General features: G+C 36.4%; 1 protein-coding gene across 3 annotated transcripts in view; it reads left to right on the top strand.

Moving 5' to 3' along the window:
• The window catches only part of ADGRB3 (adhesion G protein-coupled receptor B3), an 856,417-nt gene that overhangs the window by 326,707 nt on the left and 509,431 nt on the right, over positions 1 to 20,279 (top strand). For all 3 annotated transcript variants that reach the window (XM_070450225.1, XM_070450226.1, XM_020897092.2), the window contains 2 exons: positions 2,511 to 2,672; positions 8,992 to 9,156. In XM_070450225.1, the coding sequence (XP_070306326.1) occupies positions 2,511 to 2,672; positions 8,992 to 9,156 (327 nt within the window). The remainder of the gene's footprint in view (positions 1 to 2,510; positions 2,673 to 8,991; positions 9,157 to 20,279) is intronic.

Genomic DNA, 20,279 nt, shown 5'->3' with positions numbered 1-20,279 from the left:
CTTCATGCTTTTCTTGGATGAGGCCATGGCAGAATGGAAAATACAGCTACTGCATGGAAGTGTCACTTGAAATTATAGATGGAGATATAACAAGGTCATTTTCATAGGTTGACCAACATTTTAATGGCAAAGTTTGATTAATAATTTGAAAGCCCATATATATATTATTCATGTATTTATTCTGGTTTCGATTCAACAAAAGAGCTGTCAGTTGGAGAGAGAGTGAATTAGCCAATTCTGAAGAGTAATTTTCAGTCCCTCCACCCAGGCCACACTGTCTAGCCTGCTCAGCAACATGGTAGCTTCATACATACAGAAGCTTCATACATACAGAAGCAACCTGGATTTTAAAATATTTGTACAAAAATGCACTTAAAAGTAGTTTGTGATCCTGATTCATTGTGCAGTTTAATTAAAACTTTTTCCCTGCCATCATAACAATGCGATGCTTTTGTGGAAAAATAGAACTAATTGTATTCATAACTTTTACCATTTACTTATAGAGTTTACAATGTTCAAAGTTTTCTGGCTTTTAATTAATAATATTCAACCATGATATTTCTGCTTCACTTAGTCTTATCATAAACACAGGTTCAACTATCACAAGAAAAAAATTGCATTATATTTTCCCCAAATTTAAGTTTAAATTTTCATTACTAAATACATATATATGCATGTATATATACATGTGTAGATATTTTTAACCATTGTTATATTATTTGGTTTCTAAAATAATGATTTTCAACCTTGACAGAGTATTCTTTAATGTAAATGCATAAACTATTAGTCATAGCTTGAAATATTCAAATGTCATTCAATAACATTTTATGGACTATATTATATAAATTGGTAGAGGCAAAAAATACTGGAATAATCAAGGGTGATGATTAGAGTATGACCAAGACAAACATTGATCACAACACTGAAAAGATGTCCTACTTAACATAAAATGTCATCCCAATTACCACTGTACCCTTATGATATAATCTATCTATAAACCCATTCTATTATTTATACCTCCGGGCGCATAACACAGACCAATATAAGAGCAAATGTTTCTGAACAGTTCTACTCAACGTGTGTTTGGTAGACCCCTGCTTGTCTGTGACCTAATTGTCCTGGGCCTTGAGATAACAAGCTTACAACAGAATGTAACTTGAACTACTTTATCAAATACGTGTTTTATTTCAGCTGATTCTCTTTTTCTTGGAAAAAATAACTTCTCAGTGAAGAAATCAGAACATTGAGTTACATTCTGATCCAATCTCCTTCTGTCCTAGAGTCCCAGCCTGTGAATCAGCTGCCTTGAGTCACTCTGCAAGCCATTTCTAAGTCATTTACTAACCTTTCCACAGAAGGTGGACAAATGGATTATCATATTCTATCCTTTGAATTCTATTCCCAAGGCAAATTCTAAACAAAACCTATAAAATATAAATTGCTCCTTGGTTTATATAATCAGTGATACAAAGCTTTCAGAAACACTTTGCCAAATGATGGAAGAGTACTTTTCAACAAAGTCTAAATTTAACTACTATCTTCCAGTAGGTAGGCCTGACTTTGTGTTTGGAGAATAGCAACTACAACTTTTCCAATCAATTTTCAAAAATCTATCCTGAACACCATGACCAGAAGGTAATTATCAATAGGAACTCATTGAGATTGTCTTAGAAATTCTTGATTTTATGTCTCCTTGGGACGTGACTTTAGATAACAATAGAAGGGAGACATAGTTTCAGAGTGATGCCTACTCCAAGGAAATTAATGGATTCAGACATTCAATGACTTTTTAAAACCCTAGGTTTTAGTAAAAATTAGTTCCAGGTTAAATTAATAGAAATCATAGAGGAATTTTCCTTTATTTCAATTAAAATTCATTTTTCTACTATAGATCATTATGAGGAAGATTGTGAGCAGAATGTTTTAAAACAAATAATCACAAATGAATAACTGTTATTGGATGAAAAACTAGGAATTGAACTAGGAATAAATTATAAATGTCAGTGTTCAACACAATAAAAACTAGAATATGCCCAAACTCCCAGGGCTCTACCTAATTCAACATTAGAAAGGAGATTATGCAACAAAGAATTGGGGAAGGATGCATCAATATATTCCTGCTCACCAAAGCCAGAGTAAGTTTAGCCATGCATTTTGCTTTCTCTTCCAAGCAAGTGCAGAGCCTTAGACTAGTTTGAAAAGAATCACTCCAACAATCATTCGTTCCTTGTTGAAAAACACTGACTGATCTGTTCATAGCATCCATGGCCCAGTTGGTTTACGAAGCAGAGCTTTGCTAACAAGGTTATAGCTAATGTGAACCTTGCATCAGTGTAATAGTATCTCTATTTACATTTCTTTTTCTCTGAAATGTTTTTGTATGGCTTTGACGTACTCTCATGTTTTTACATTGAAATTATTATTGCATGTCATAATGTCACTTTGGTATGATGCTTACTAGATGAATATTCAAGGCAGTATTTCATGTTTATCTGTTGTCTTGCTCACAGGTGAATCTGGCGTGGAAGAGTGGTCCCAGTGGAGCACATGCTCAGTTACTTGTGGTCAGGGGTCGCAGGTGCGAACCAGAACTTGTGTATCACCTTACGGGACACACTGCAGCGGCCCATTAAGAGAATCAAGGGTTTGCAATAACACTGCCCTCTGTCCAGGTAGTGTTAGCAGCAACTACAACTGTGGATGTTATTGAATTGTGTCATGCTACGCATTTGGAACAATGTGTTGTTTTCATATGCACTGGGTATAGACATTTTAATAAGAGTGAATAAGTGTAATTTGTTTTCAGCTGTGAAATTTTATTATGTATGTGCTTCTTTCTGCTTTCAGAGCAGTCAAGCAATTACATAAGTGACTACCTACCCACTTGAAACTATAAGCTTGATATTTCTGTTTCGCATGGTATTTAAGGTTCAAAGTCTTATTTTAAAAAGGTGAAAAAGTCCAAATGAATGTTGGATGAGCAGTGAAATTTGCCAGCATCCTGGAATGTGATCAATAGTCACTGTTTAGGCAGTGGTTGATACAACCTTTAAGGCAGTCAGCTGTTTTCCTACCACTTATTTAACCCCATCAGGAAAAAAGGTGCCCCTGACCAAAGAACTTTCTCTCAGTTTATTTCATTTAAGTGACTGCCCTCATCAAAGCTATCCTCTGCTTTGTAAACTTAAAGTCACTAATGGAAAAAGATGGTCTTCCTTGTTAAATAGAGCATAGCATAACTTAGCCACATAGGATCTGCTTTTTCCATGTTGCTTCATTTTTTGTCAGGCAGTGCATATATGCATATTATAAGCATTTCTTTTTCTCAGACCTCTGACTTTCATGTAAAATGAGTACCAGCAAGATTCTCTGAAGAAGTCCAAAGCACATAATCCTGTGAATCTCCAGGTTTATATTTATGCTCAGCCATCCGACGGTTGGGTGGTGCAAACTCATTGTCCCCTGCAGTTGACGATGGACTTGCATTCACAGCCCTTCTAGACCCTCTGGAGTGAGACAGGCTCAAGGAAAGGGCCTGGCACTGTGCCACCTTTCATCTGGTGAAGTGTGCTTAAGCCTTCTGAGGAGTTCCACTTCCAGAGAAGCATGATTCTGCAGTTGCTAAAAGCAAAAGTACAGAGTGGACGGCCCAGGACAGGGACAGTCCCAATTTCCCAGAAGGGGCAAGGGCAACCCATTCAAAAACAAATTGGAGGAGTAGTTATTTAATGGGGACAGAGTTTTGATTTGCAGAATGAAAATTTTCTGGAGAATTGTTTCTCAACAATATGAATATACTTAATACTGCTGAATTGTATACTTAGAAAGGATCTGAAGATAAATTTTCCATTTGGTATAATTTTATCACAATAAAAGGAAAGACAACACTGGTAAAAATAAAAAGGGAAGAAAGTGGTGAGCAGTCCTGGAGAAGGAACGCTTCAGTGAGCTGGGAGATCCCTTTGTCAGGGGCTTGGGAGGCATATAGCAGTAGAATTAAAAGGTAAACAGTGGGACTTCCCTGGCGATCCAGTGGTTAAGACTCCGTACTTCCACTGTAGGGGGCAGTGGATTTGATCCCTGGTCACTGAACTAAAATCCCACGTGCTCCATGATGCAGCCAAAAACAAAAAGTAAAAAGTAAATAAACAGAGCAGAATAACAGGACAAGGAATAGATATATACATACACACATATATTTGAATCACTTTGCCGCACACCTGAAACACTAAATCAACTCTACTTCAATTTAAAAAAAATAAACAGGGCAGAAATCTATGAGGAATGGAAGGTAGAATTAGCAGGAAAAAAGCAATAATGCCACTAAAAACAAGAAAAGTCAATGAGCGTCAGAGAGAATCAGACTAGATGAGAAGGAACATCAAATGAAAAATAAAAAGAAAGGAAAAAATGCTTAAGGAAGTTGTGGATGGGGAAGACCAAAAAAAGACAAAAACAGGGGTCACAGAGCAAAGTGAACTCTAACACATTAGACAAGAGCAGGAAAGCAAATAGTAAGGAGATGGGCATTTTAGGAATTATAACATTTGTAAAGTTTGTAGGTAAAAGGACCTCATGAGGAAATGCTAGGGGATTTTCTGTTGAGTGTGGGTTAAATGCACAGTGCACTGTCTGGACTAGTACTTAAATCTGGCCCCTACTTCACAGTGTTTACGTTAAGGGCCTCTGAGCAGGAGCTCTGAACTGGACAAGGAGAGAACTGTCAACAGAGAATTAGGTTGTACTTGACATATACACTTACCTTGTCAGCATCCTTTTGAAAAGTCAAGATCCTTTCAATGTACAGGAATAAAATCTAATGGCAAACAGATCCCTAAATGCAAGTGTGAGTGGCGCTAAGGAGTTCCCCACAGTTCTCCATTCAGAGCTTACTTTCCAGACACTAGCCACAAACACTCACCTTGTTGGCAAATGAAAACCTCCATCTTCCTGCCAGAAGATGCTGATTCACCCCTCCCTGGGCACGGAGACCATCTGTCGTGGGACCAGCATGCCCTCCCTTTCACTCTGCGTCTCGGGTCCAGAAAGCAATAATATTCTATGATGGTCAAGTTTTCCCTCATTTTCTTAAACCTCCTACTGTGATGCCTACTGAGGAAGTACATACTAATTATTGGTTCCTCTTCACCTCCACAAACCACATAGAGGTTTGTCTTTCTAAAGAATAAGGATGATAAGAAATCTGTATCTTTTAATCATCTAACCACTGTTATAGTTCTGATATTGAATCAAAGATCTTGAGAAGAGTTTTGTTGATTTCTTTTTAATTTTCCAAACATGAAGAATAATTTAGCAGCTTTATTATTTTTTAAATGTGGAATAGTTATCCCACTACAGGAATTGTGATACATTTCAGATGGTGATTGTGCTTGTTATGAAATATTTTGTGTTCAACATTTTGTTAGCTTATTTGCCATGCTGGTAAATATGTATGTTTTTATACAGCATACAATGAAAACGGTAAAAAAAAAAAAAAGATGAATTTAAAATCTGAGATAGTACTTTGAAAGGTATAAATATTTTACTGAAATAATAGCTTATTCCCAAGAAGAAAGTTATCTCAGAAATAAATAACCTACTTGTCACACTGTGTATAAAGAAGTGTATTTGCCATTTAGTTAATGAAAATGACACAAGGAAAAATTGAATGTTAAATGTCACTTTTCACAAAATGTATGGAATGATAGAACTAGAGCTTATATTTATTTGTGCTATTAAAGGTTAATCAATAGTGTTATACGTTAGTTACCATTCACCCATATTATTCACATTTAAAGAGTTTTTTTAAAATTAAATGGCATAATAATGTGTTATTTCTAACATGAATCCTAAAATATCCAGCCTTTTACAAAATTTTTGCCTTGACATCATAGTTTCTTAGAAACTTTTATTGCTCAGAGAAGAAAATGCTAGAGATAAACAGCAAGTAAATTGAGAAAAGTAGAGAGCTACATGAGATTGTCTGGCAACCCACTTCAGTTTTTTGCCTGGAAAATCACATGAATGGAGGAGCCTGATAGGTTACAGGCCACAAGGTAGCAAAGAGTCAAACATGACCGACCAACTTTCTTTCTTCTTTTTTCTGACTTACAGTTTTATGATCTCTTCCAGGGTTTCTGAAACCTTGGTACTATCAACGTTTTGATGTGGATAAATCTTTATTGTGGGGAGCTGGCCTGAAGGTGTGGGGATGTCTGTCAGCATCCCCGACCTCTACCCTTCAGACGCCAGGAGACTTCCTTCTTCCTCTGAGGCTGTGACAGCCAGATATGTCTCTGATGTTCCCGGATGTTCCCTGGGGAGGCAATGTTGCCCCTGCCTGAGAACTACTAATCTATTCTATATGTACCCCAGTATTTTAGAATAAATGTTTATTTAGGCTAAGGAATGGTTTTGAATTTTTTTTTTAAGTCATAGTTTTCATATCCATTTTTTTTTCTTAAGAAAAAAAAGAAAACTTTCACTTAGCAGAATTATCCTATACATCCCAATCTATAATTACAACATAATTTGTATACTTATTTCAAAATCTGTAGTAATATAATTTGCATATTGTATATTCTTCATTTCATCTCTAGATAGAATAGAGATGAAATAGAAATATTACAGCTGGTGTCTAAAGAAGAAACTATAAAAACAGATTAATTTGATTTGTATCTAGGTGTATTTTTCAAATGAACTAGATCATTTTCAAATGAACTAGATCACTTTTCATACTTTACTGAAAATAAAAGTTTATATAATGAATTCCCATTAAAATGAAAATATTTAACCTTTATCCTAAATATTATGAAGAGGATTTATAAAATTTACAAAAAACTTGTGCCCTAATTTCCTACTAACTCAATAGTATCATAAATAAAAATTATTGATAATTTTATGTTCTTTTCAAGTAAAAAACAAGTATTTTTGCTTTTTAAAAATGATGCGGAAGAGTCATGAAATTTTACCATGAAACAATAAAGACTTAAAAAATAGGAAGTAACATTACTTTTCAGAGGATTCTAGCTTCATAATTTAACAAAGTCTGATATCAAGATTAATTAACATTTCTGTAAGATTTTAGAGAAAAACCTGCCAGTTTAGCACCTTTTTCTTCTGAGATTGTTCACTGCTTTTGGAACAATGTGATTTGATAGAAGAGAAAATGAACAGAACCAAAAATAAAAATACTATATAGCCTATTAACATCTTATACAGAAAATAAGGGAGAAAAGCTGTTTTTTAAATGGAGATGCTTGGTAACTAAACATAAATGCAAAAATTGCATGAGGTATACATTTTACATAACAAAATGTTTGTATATGTTACTTTCATATATTCCTATATGTAAATATAGGTATTTATATATTTTTCCCTTAAACTTTAAATATAGACTTACTATTTATTCTTATACCAATGGATACAAATTATTTTTGGTGTTCCTAAACTTAAATGGGAAAAATGCAAGCATCTTAATTTCTTTAACTCTCTCTTTTTCTATACAGTACTTTTGAAACATATTTGCCAGCTTGTTTCACAGTATCTTAAAGAATATTTCATTGGATATTACCTAAATTTGGCTATTTTTTCCAATATTTGAACACATTTTCACAAGTAGGGACAAATAAATAGTATAAATAGAACAGACTGCCTCATAATTAAGGGTATTGTATCTGTGTTCTTAAAATAACAACTTGGTCAGCATATACGTGCAGAAGATTCTAGATGTACTATATTTACTTTAACTCTTGTGTCACTTCTACTTGCCCAATGTTGAGGAGAAAATGAGCATCTTTTTTTTTTTGTCATATTTAATTATAAATTTCTACCCCACCCCCCACTCATGCCTGTAGGTGTTATATCAAGCATTTGCTCATGGACTTTCAAGAGTAAAATAGAGTTTCAACATCAAGACAGGAACTTTTGACCTGAAGCACACATTTTGCCTGGTTTGTTTTGATTTGTGTTATCCATGGAGTGGATATAATACATGTATTACCCATGGAGTGCTACTGCATACTACCCCAAATGTTAAAAACTCGGGTGGAATCGGTGATTTGACAGTTCAAGGAAGGGACCTACACTTTGAACCCTAATGGACTTTTGGCAAAAGATATCAATATATATGTGAAAAGGTTATTATGGGGGAACACAAATTATGTTAGTATTTCCAATCAAGTTTGAATTCATCATAATGGCATATTTGAAGTACTGATGTATTGATAGTTATATGAAGCATATCTTAATTAAATTATTTGTTTTTTCAAGAAGTTTTACTTTGTAGGATAATTACCAGTGTCATTTAGTTATTGGAGGAGGAAAGGTGTCTTCTGGTTTCCTGGCTATTAGGTTGTCATATTTGCCCCTCATTTTAAACCTAGGGAAAGAGGGGACTCAGGCAAATAGAGTTTTTGAAATTTACCTCTTATTCAAAAAACAGTGACTTTAAACACCCACAGATTTTAAATGGCAAAAAATACATTTTCTAAAATGTGAGGTTAAAAATCTGCTTAAAATATGTACCTTCAATTCTCTGACACCATAAAATTGATTAATCAAAGTTATTAATCCTGAAACTTTCTAAATGTTGAAAAAATTAAGCTCACCCTCTCTATTTAAATTCAGCTTTAACTCCAAAATGTTACTCTAAGAGATTTAGTTAGTTTTACATAGATGTGAAGTAACTCATGACTGTTTTACCATGAGGGAGAGGGCTACATTTCCATTTAAAAAAATAAATAAATAAACTTTATGGCATAAGTAATTGTTCAAATACAAAGGTATATGCAAGTTTATATTATTTTAATGACTTTTGAGTTAACTTTCATTTTGTGGCAAATAAGAGTAATTCAATTGAGTTTTTAAAATATCTTCATACTTGTCTATTTTATGAGTTTTTTTTTTCTTCTTCTTACTTATGTATAAAAAAAGTAATCTTTGACTTGGCATCTCGATTCCTGTTGTTGAAGCTTCTTTGCTTTATTGCAGTCCATGGAGTCTGGGAAGAGTGGTCTCCGTGGAGTCTGTGCTCATTCACCTGTGGTCGGGGCCAGAGAACCAGAACACGCTCGTGCACCCCACCCCAGTATGGGGGGAGGCCGTGCGAAGGGCCAGAGACGCATCATAAGCCTTGTAATATCGCCCTCTGCCCAGGTGAGCCTATCCTGCATTTGGTGAACTTTGTGTTTCTGATCTTGGTCTATGGTCCCCAGTATACCTAAGAGGTTTTTAAGAGTACAACCTTCATTTAGCCACATTGGAAAATGAGCCTTTTCCTTGTTGATTCTTGCTTCAATAAAATCAGCTACCTTCCTTGATTCTATTGTATGCAGTTGTGTATATTAATATCTCATTAACTATGAAGTATTAATAATTAATACTGTGTACCAGGGGATGCTCACCTTTATTGGATTTCTATAAATATGCATACTAATGATTCCCACTATAAGACTTTTACCCTATACATGGATTTCTCTCCTGGAAAAATTGTAAGACATCCAAAAGACTTGAATGGACTATTGCTTCCACATTGTAACTAGAGAGTCTGGTGTAGAGATGGTCCTTCCATATAAGGATGATAGACATTTGCTAGAAAATCAGAGTTTCTGCATTCACTGCTAGATATGCAAAATGGTTAGATCATAAGTGATGTATAATCTTGATGTGATTATGAGGACTGTAAAATCTGTTCTTCAAGTGTATTTAATTTTTTTCCTTTCCTTTAAAATGTTTCAATTCTGTTTTACCTTTTGATAACTTCCCCCATTGCTCCAGAGGAAAGTCTTTCTAATGCTGTTATTTAGGATGCTGAAATATTCACACATAAAACAGATTACCTACAAAATGAAAAAGACTGATCTCTAGCTTGAAGAGGTTTGCAATTTATGGCAGAAAATGAACACAAACAATGATAGAATCTCCCAGGAAAGCAAAGACACTTCTTAGAGGAAGAGACAGATATGCATGGCAAATGGCAAAGTCTAACAAAAACGCGCAGACCAGCATTAGTAAGCAGCATCTTCTATTTGGGAGAGTGTCTCACTGGCCCATGCAGTCACATATTCTCCATGCAATCAACAACTGGGATCCCAGTAGTGAACTTCAGACCTACTACTTAACTCACATTGAGTCCCATTTGCCCTCTAAATTCCCCAAGTTAATATCTTATCTTACAATTCAGTGTTTTAAAGTTCTTCTGGAAATTTTAAGAATCAAAAACATCTGAAGACTATGAAAAACACTCAAAATGCAGATAAGAAACAGTCATCTAACAAGCTTAATTGTTCCCTTTTAATTCAGACAAAGATTAAGGTTACTACACTTGGGAGTATACATGTAAATATGTAGCAGTTATATTGAGTAATATACTTTTTTACTTTTAGAATTTTATGAATTCTATTAATTGTGAATATAACTATACACAATTCAGTGTTCAGGCATTATGAATACTAAGGTGTCAAAAATCATGATTCCTCATTTTCAAATCATTCCCAGAAAATCTATTATTATTATCTGTCTCTGTATAAACATACAGATAGGCACACCAGACATATGCATGTATATTTATGCTCTGCCTTTTTCCCAAAGATTTAATTTATGCAAATTTTGGAATAATTTTTTTAACTGAGCTGTGATATTTATAGGTAGTCAGAGTTCACTCATTTTTCTATGGAATGTGAAAAAATAGACAACACTGGGAAGTAAAGAATAATAGCTAACTATGGAATCTCTTTTGATATATTGGTTTTTAATTAATTCTTTACCTCAGTTGATCCCCATAAGTACAAAGATAAAATGGCACTGATCAATAAAATGTTGTCAGCCAGGTTTTTCACAGTCCATTTTCCATAAATTCATCTAGACATAAAAAGCTTAGATATGAGTACATAGAGATGCTAAGTTGTTAGAATTCAGATAAGAAAATTCATTTTTCTAAGCTGATACAGTTATGACTTAGAGGTGTTCAGTCATAATTCCACAGATGGTAGTTTTGCCCCACTGGCTCCTCCACAAGCACATACGCTAAATATCACTCACCTAGTAACCATGTGTGTTTTCAAGCTAGTAGTGTTTTACCTGTATTATACTATCACTGAAATCACTCTAACACCATTAGTTGGATATCTTAGCTATAAGAAGAATTAAAACTAATTATCTTAAGGCTAATTTCAGGGATCTTCACTGAATATAAAGCACTATTAACTGTCAATTAGATGTAAGACACTACTGAGAATAATGTAGAATCCCTGATCTCTAGAAATTTGCAATGTCTTCTGAGGATTTAGAAACATGCATGTCAAAAATGAAACTGAAAGCCACTCAGTCGTATCTGACTCTTTGCCACCCCATGGACTATACAGTCCATGGAATTCTCCAGGCCAGAATACTGGAGTGGTAGCCTTTCCCTTCTCCAGGGGATCTTCCCAACCCAGGGATTGAACCAAGGTCTCCTGCATTACAGGCGAATTCTTTACCAGCTGAGCCACAGGGAAAGCCTATGCATCTGAAAAATAGAATGCAATTCTGAAAAACACAAATAAATGCTCTAGTCTCAATAAAAGGTTGTAATTTGAATATTAAGTGATTTCAACCTACAATTTTTATAGCCATCCTACCTTAGATTCCTAACATATCCTCTTAAAGAAAAAAACTATGATAGGAAATGTGTCAGTGATGAAGAAAATGGGCAAGACCCTCATTTGGTTCTCCTTGGTTAGGCTGACATGGACCATGGAGCAGAAGAAAGCAGGGGAAACATTCAAAACAAAAAATTGGGTCTCTGCTCACCACTTCTGCAAGATTTGATCATGCAAGTTCTGATCATGGGCAGTAATGTTTTAGTGTAGGGTCATGTGAGAACAGCCTCCCAGCTTTTAAGAAGCACATATTGCTCTGTTTATTTCTGGCCCACCACCCCCAACCAACACCAGTCTCTTTTTAGACATAGTACACAAATCAGTGACCAACGGCTCAAACTATGAAATACCAGACCTAACTTTTCCTTCCTTCCTTCTCTCCTTGTATGGCAATGATGTAAGTGATTTACCTTTGCTCAAAAGGAATGGGAGAAAGTTGGACATTGACTAAGCAAAGTATCAGATAAGAATAGGATGTCATGTATTATCAGTAGGGAATCAAGATTGCAGTCGTGATTGAACAAGTGATTCAAGTTTGGCCCTACTTGTTTCAGTTTTGACAATTCTCTTTCTGATATATATTTATGAAGTAGAGGACAAATAATATCAGAGATAGGCAGGGATAGATAATATGTGAGTGACAGATGGGAGACTGAAATAAGGAATTATTTACAAGTTTTCATTTATATGTAAGAACTATGTCTGAATGAATGTAATTATATGGTTCAGTGGTCTGGAATTCACAAGACATGGATGAAGGTTTCATCCCAGTCCTTAATTGTAAATATTTACTTAGGCAACTTCTTCCTCTTTTCTAACCCCCACTCTCATTTGTAAAATAGAGCCAGTATTCATTACCCTTCATATCTTAAGAATGTTCTATGATTAAAGTTAGGTTAAAGAATCTCAAAAAGTATAAAATAACATAAAGGTGAGGATATTTATCATGATTAAGAATATTACTTGAAAAGCAAGGGATTTGGTGAAATAAACTCAGGATATTATGATAGTTTTTGAGCTTTGCTTCTTATGGACAGGCTTAACCAGATACTCAAAAGAGATTCTTTGGGCAGGATTTTTCTAAGGAGAAGTAGGTGTGTGTCAGTCTATGGGACTGAGCAGTCCTGCATTTGAGAAATCCATTCCTTAGGATCCAGAACCTTTCTAGAGAGATCTGATTTGGTTGTGCTTTTCAGACACATTTGCAAACTCTTATAAACTCCAAAAAGAAGGAAAGACCCACCAGACCGTAGGTCCTGAGGAAAAGAGCTGGACCCAAATGTCTGTTACCGTGAGCACAAGGCTTCAGTCTCCCGCGTTGCTAGTATTTTGATTCTTCAGCATCTGTGAGAGGGTGACCTCCCACAGTCCCTCTGCAGGGAGCTTCTGGGGAGACAGTGAGTGGAAAGATGCTGAGACTTTGCCCTACCTGACTCAGAGGTCCCTGATCTCTCAGCGTGAGGATGTTATAATTTACAACACAAATGATACCTCATTAACCCAGTCTTTAATTAATTTTTATTTTATAATCTTAACCTTCTGGTCTATTATGTGGTGATAGTATTCATTTTGTGTCATCTCAGATTTTAAGCACTATTCTGGTGATCTTTCGGTGCTTAGCATATGAAATTTTTTAAAAAAATAATTGTGTCTGTCTTAATTCTGGATTGCTTTCTTGTACTATTTAATATTTTTCTCATTTAAACTTCATCTTAACTTACTTTTTTTTAGTCCATAGTCTTACCATGATAAATTGCTTCTATCCTTAATTCTAATTTTTTAAAAGGGTATTTCATTTTGATGTCTCCTCTCTTGTCATTTATATAATAATGGCAGATAGGAAACATAAGTTTAGGCCTCTTCAGCATATGGTTCTTCCATATTTTGGTCTTGTATTCCAAAGGAGTCTTTCCCATTTCCTGGGTAACTCTCAATTCAATCAAAATCAAGGCTCTACAACTTTGCCATTCCTAAATCAGATAGCCTAAAAGCCAGTTTTTCTCCCCCAACTCTTCCCTTTTGGTAACTTAATCAGCCGACAAGAATCAACCCATAACAGTGGTTGAAATGATGGTTTTAGTGTTCAAAATACTCATGACTTTAACTTGTATTTATTGTTATCCAGCCAATTCTAGAGTGTCACTAGTTATTCTCAAGATGAGAAAATAGATTGAAGCATAGTATTTTCATTAAAATGTATCATCGTCACCAGGAACTATAATCAATATCCTTGAATAAATAATAATGGAAAAGAATATAATAAAGGATGTTTATCTGTGTATAACTGAATCACTTTGTTGTCAGAAGAAATTAACACAACATTTAAATCAATTATGCTTCAATAAAAATTTTAAAGTTATAAAATAAAATAAAATATATCATAGGAACTAACTTGTCCCCTGCATATCAGAGACAGATTTTTCATCCAAGTGAACACAACTGCAGAAAGAAGCTTATATAACAAAGTAAAACCCAGGAATCTAACCATTTAGACATGGTAATTTTAATTTTTCTGCATCCAGAAAATGTCATCATGTGTCACATTCCTGAAAAAAGAAACTTTGTGTCTACAGAGTGGCTCTGTTTTATAAGGAAGTACTTAAGTGAAGGTAGGACTGGCTGATCTTAGCATCTTTCCAGCTTTAAAATATGGCCTCCCATTCTCTATTCTTAGACACCTCTGTGCGATGGTTCATAAGTAATAGGCATTTGAAATTTTTAAATTGAAAAATGACACTGGAAAAGTCCAAATGCAAATGCTGATGATAGAAATGAAGAGAAAGTGAAAAGCCCAAGAAAATGGTGATTCTTCACAGAAGAAATTATGCCTTGTAATGTGATGTCAAATGGTGTTCCATGAAAGAAAAAACTATGAAGAAAAGAGGGAGGGAGGAAATTTGGGAGAGACAACTTTAAACAAAGTCTACTCAATGCAGGATTCCCTGGGTTATGTCTATAATGGCACTACAGATTCAACATGTTCCAGATAGACATTTTTACCTGTTGAAACCCCCTCCAGCCCAGTTCAGTAACAGGTCCTACCGTTTACCCCGGTGTGGGCTGCAGTCTAGTCCGCTGACATCTGCCACACCCAGTCCTGGCCCTGTGCAGCCCAGCCTGCAAAGAGCCACAAAATAGAAGGGCTCAAATGTGAATGACGCCACGTCTCGTTGCAACTATAACGTCCTCTCGTGGCCTCTCAGCTTTTGGTCCTATACCCGCTGGACCTCCCCCCCCCCAAGAACTGGCTTCTGCTGCCCTCAGGACCTACCTCCTGCTGTGTCCCCCCTTCATGAGCCCCAGACATGTCTCTTGCCTGAAATGCACAAAGCCTTCCTGCCCTCAAGCCTGCCCTTGGGTGGAACCTTCTGCAGAGCTCAGGTCTCTGGCTCCTCCCTGCGATTGGAACTCAGCTCTCCTGAGGTCGTTCTGCCTTCAGAACTCTTCCCACTGAGACTCTTGTTTCTCCTTTGTTTCCTTGTTTACCATCATCTGTCTCCACCACAGCCCCTCAGACTGTGGGTTCCAGGAGAGCAGAGCTTGGTGGGTCTTCATCAGCACAGTTGTCCATGAGTCTAGGAAACCAGGCCAGTAACAGTGTGGGTTCTCTGTGCATCAGGAGGGCATCTAGAGCCTGCAAGACCAGTTTTGGAATGTTTGCATGCATGCGTGTGTGCTTAGTCGCTTCAGTTGTGTCAGACACTATGCAACCCCATGGACTGTAGCCTACCAGGCTCCTCTGTCCATGGGATTCTGCAGGCAAGAATACTGGAATAGGTTCCTATTTCCTTCTCCAGGGGGTCTTCCCCATCCAGGGACTGAACACAGGCCTCTATGTCTCCTGCACTGGCAGGTGGATTTTGGACCACAAGCACCACCTGGGAAGCCCGTTTTGGATTGTTTACATTTCCCCAAAGCATCAGGAAGACTTTTTTAACAGAACGACAAGATGCTAATTAGCTTGCAATAGGCACAGATTTCGGAGAAGGAAATGGCAACCCACTCCAGTATTCCTGCCTGGAGAATCCTGTGGACAGGGGAGCCTGGTGGTCAGCTGTCCATGGGGTCACACGGGGTCGGACACAACTGAAGTGACTTAGCAGCAGCAGCAGGCACAGATTTCTAGAAAGAAAGCTTTGAGGTGTTTTCACACTCATGGCTTTGCAGAGTCTGGGGTTCTCCCTGTAAGTGTGTTAAGACAGTCCCATCTGAGTAAGTGGAGATGGGGTGGGGAGTGCTTTGATAGTCTGTTTGGTCTGAGCTCACCCAGATGGAGAGCAAACCTAAATGCAGCTGGGAAAGGCAGCTTCAGCACTGCTTTGGATTCTCCAGCAAGCATCAAATAAGAAAAAAGTCTCTTCTTGGCTTGTGCTTATGAAACAGAAACCTAAGGTGTATCATATGATAATTGGTTTTCATTTTAAGTATCTCAGCATTTATCCCTGAAGTGTAATGTACATGTCAGATTGGGAAATGCTTAAATGTCCAAAACAGAGCTCTTAATTTCCACCTCTCAAAAACCTCAACTTTTTTTTTTTTTTTTCAGTGAAATAACACTACCATTTCTGAAAGACATTTCTTCTTTTCTTCTTGGTTCAGATATTTTCATGATATTGTGATACTCTTTCCTTAAAAAAAAAGTTTTGTTGGAGTATAGCTGATTTAGTTTATTTCAGATGTACCACAAGTGATTCTGTTATATGTACATACATACCAATATTTTTTCAGATTCTTCCCTCTTGTTGGTTATTACAGTTGTTGTTATTTAGTCACTAAATCATGCCCAACTCTTTAGTGACCCTGTGAACTGTAGCCTGCCAGGCTCCTCTGTCCATGGGATTTCCCAGGCAAGAATATTGAAGCAGATTACCATTTCCTACTCCAGGGCATCTTCCTGAGCCAGAGAACTAACCCACATTGTGTCTAGTGTCTCCTGTATTGGCAGACAGATTCTATACCTCTGCGCTACCAGGGAAGTATAGTTCCCTTTGCTATACAGTAAGTCCTTCTTGCTTATCTGTCTTATATATAACAGTGTGTATATCTTAATCCCAAACTCCTAATTTATCCTCCCACCCTTGTTGTTGTTCAGTCGCTCAGTCGTGTCCGACTCTTTGCGACCCCATGAACTGCAGCACGCCAGGCCTCCCTGTCCATCACCAACTCCTGGAGTTTACCCAAACTCATGTCCATCAAGTTGGTGATGCCATCCAGCCATCTCATCCTCTGTCGTCCCCTTCTCCTGCCTTCAATCTTTCCCAGCATCAGGGTCTTCTCCAATGAGTCAGTTCTTTGCATCAGGTGGCCAAAGTATTGGAGTTTCACCTTCAACATCAGTCCTTCCAATGAACACCCAGGACTGATCTCCTTTAGAGATCAGTCAAGAGACTCTCAAGAGTCTTCTCCAACACCACAGTTCAAAAGCATCAATTCTTTGGCACTCAGCTTTCTTTATAGTCTAGTTCTCACATCCATACATGACTACTGGAAAACCATAGCTTTGACTATATGGACCTTTGTCGGCAAAGTAATGTCTCTGCTTTTTAACACACTGACTAGGTTTGTCATTGATTTTCTTCCAAGAAGTTCCTGTCTTTAATGGCTGCAGTCACCATCTGCAGTGATTTTGGCGGAAGAAAATAAATAAAGTCTGTCATTGTTTCCGTATCTATTTGCCATGAAGTGATGGGACTGAATTCCATATTCAATGATCTTCATTTTTTGAATGCTGAGTTTTAAGCTAGCTTTTTCACTCTCTTCTTTTACCTTCATCAAGGGGTTCTTTAGTTCCTCTTCACTTTCTGCCATAAGGGTGGTGTCATCTGCATTTGTGAGGTTGCTGATATTTCTCCTGCCAATCTTGATTCCAGCTTGTGTTTCATCCATCCTGGCATTTTGCATGATGTGCTTTTCTGAGAGTCCCTTGAACTGCAAGGAGATCCAACCAGTCCATCCTAAAGGAGATCAGTCCTGGGTGTTTATTGGAAGGACTGATGCTGAAGCTGAAACTACAATATTTTGGCAACCTGATGTGAAGAGTTGACTCATTGGAAAAGACCCTGATTCTGGGAGGGATTGGGGGCAGGAGGAGAAGGGGATGACAGAAGATGAGATGGCTGGATGGCATTACTGACTCGATGGGCATGAATTTGAGTAAAATCCGGGAGTTCGTGATGGACAGGGAGGCCTGGCAAGCTGTGGTTCATGGGGTCGCAAAGAGTCGGACATGACTGAGCAACTGAACTGACTAACTCTGCATATAAGTTAAATAAGCAGGGTGACAATATAAGCCTTGACATACTTCTTTCCCAATTTGGAGCCAGTCCATTGTTTCATGTACAGTTGTAACTGTTGCTTCTTGACCTGCACACAGGTTTTGCAGGAGACAAGTAAGGTGGTCTGGTATTCCTATCTCTTTAAGAATTTTCCACAGTTTGTTGTAATCTACACAGTCAAAGACTTTAGCATTGTAAATGAAGCAGTTTTTTTTTTTTTTTTTTAATTCTCTAGCTTTTTCGGTGATCCAACAGATGTTTGCAATTTGACCTCTGGTTTCTCTGCCTTTTCAAAATCCAGCTTGTACATCTAGAAGTTCTCAGTTCACACACTGTTTAAGCCTAACTTGAAGGATTTTGAGCATTACTTTGCTAGCCAGTGAAATGGGTGCAATTGTGCAGTAGTTTGAACATTCTTTGGCATTGCCCTTCTTTGGAATTGGGATGAAAACCAACCTTTTCCACCACCTTAGAACATAATCAATGATTTTTTTCAATTCCAAGATGACAAAATAAATGTTTCCCATTTGACATTGAAAGAAATTCTTTCCTATATATATTGGTCAATTATCTAATCCTTTAAACTAAATTCACATACCCCTCTCTTTCTAACTTCTCAATTTTCCATTTTCCCACTGGAAATAGAAATTTGACTTATCACACTGTATAACACACTAAGGGAATACTGGACTTTTCTTCCCTTTCAGAAAGTATATAATCAGTTACTTTGTCACAGCCATTCTTTCATAATGGGCAGGGAATATTCACAAAAAGAGACTTCTAGTTCCCAGTGTAAAATAACACATCAAAAACTTACACTTGATACATTTTCATTATTATTTATTTTCTGTAACTGATTTCTAAACAAAATTTCCTATATAAAGTGTATATTTTGCTGATGTTTATAGTGGTGTCAAAGTTCAAAATTCCCTCAAATGTCTAATTTAACTCATTCTTGAACTTTAGCCACAACATAAAATGTGTACTTTGACAGAAAGACTGAACTAATATTACAAAAGTATAGATTGAAAATGTTTAAAAAAAATGTTAACAATGATTATGCAAGGTCTTCTTGCAAAAAAAATCCTACTGAGCAAAACAGTTCACAAATAATCTGTTTTTCTAATATGTCTAATATGTCTTCAGCAAGATATTTTCTCTCCTCACCCATACTACAGCCTCCTGCTGAATTATCTACTCTGAGCCCTTCTCTATCTCACTCATTCCTAAATGTACATCTTTCTAGCTGTAGACACTCACCCTCTCTTCTTTGTAGTGAGTGTACAACTGTTACATTCCTAAAAACTACTAAATTTTTTACTTTAAAGCAGAATTCTTAAGAATATCAGATATTCTATTCTTTTATCCTAGTCACTTAGCACTGAACTGACTGGTATCACTTAATTCATCTTTGTTTCTCTGTTGCTTTCTGAATGTTCTCAGTAGCTTGAATACTTGTACAATTTTTGGCCAAACAGATGGTACATACAGTGAAGGTATGAATCTTATTTTTTTTTTTAACCTTTCTCCTTTGAATGCAAACTTAGTAAGTGTTATGTTAGAAAAGCAAAATTCTGAAATGGAAAACACACTTATCTTCAAAGCCAACATCTAGAGGAAATGGATTCGCTAGACTTTTCTTTTTTGTCTGGCAAATGGATTATATAGTCAATAAGACTGTCAGGTGCTAAAAAGTGAGATGCTAAGTGACATGAATGGTATGATTTAATTGGCCTTTTATGACTTTTTTTCACCACACAGTACCACTAGATACATACTAAATAACTTTCTTTTTAATAGCTCCCTGCACAATCTGAAATTAGATTCAAAGTACTCAATCCTATTCTGTCAGGGTGGGTCTTCACAGAAGCATTAGTTTATAACTTTGGGTTTATAAAATAGATGAAAAGCAATTGAATGACATTGGGAAAAAGTGGACAGTAATATCCTGCATTTTTAACACTTATATGCTAGTTAATGACTTCAGGTAAATATTTTGTCTGATCCCTTTTCTCACTTGTCGTTTGTGGCCTATGGGATTATACCTTCATGAATGCTTCTGCTTTGTCTAATCTATCCAAATCTTCCCATACTAGTGAGTTTTCTGAAGGTTTTTATTGCTGTGTTAAATTGGTATTGCTTTTCATTGTGTATTTACTTACTTGTGTGCATACAGTAATTCTTTTGATGAGTTATAAAAGATTTTTGAGGTTGGAATTCAAATTCTTGTATTTCTTGTAACACTTATCACAGTGTCTGATGACTGAAAGATTCTCAACAGTCATTTGAATTAGTGAATAAATAAATGCATCTCAATTTGAACTACCAAAGAAAGGCTCAACCATCTGCATTCCATTCCAGCCTG

The sequence above is a fragment of the Odocoileus virginianus genome, chromosome 19, assembly GCF_023699985.2.
Source record: "Odocoileus virginianus isolate 20LAN1187 ecotype Illinois chromosome 19, Ovbor_1.2, whole genome shotgun sequence".
Lineage (NCBI taxonomy): Eukaryota > Metazoa > Chordata > Mammalia > Artiodactyla > Cervidae > Odocoileus > Odocoileus virginianus.
Note: the sequence above shows the minus strand (reverse complement) of the source record. Positions and strands in the feature narration are given on the sequence as shown.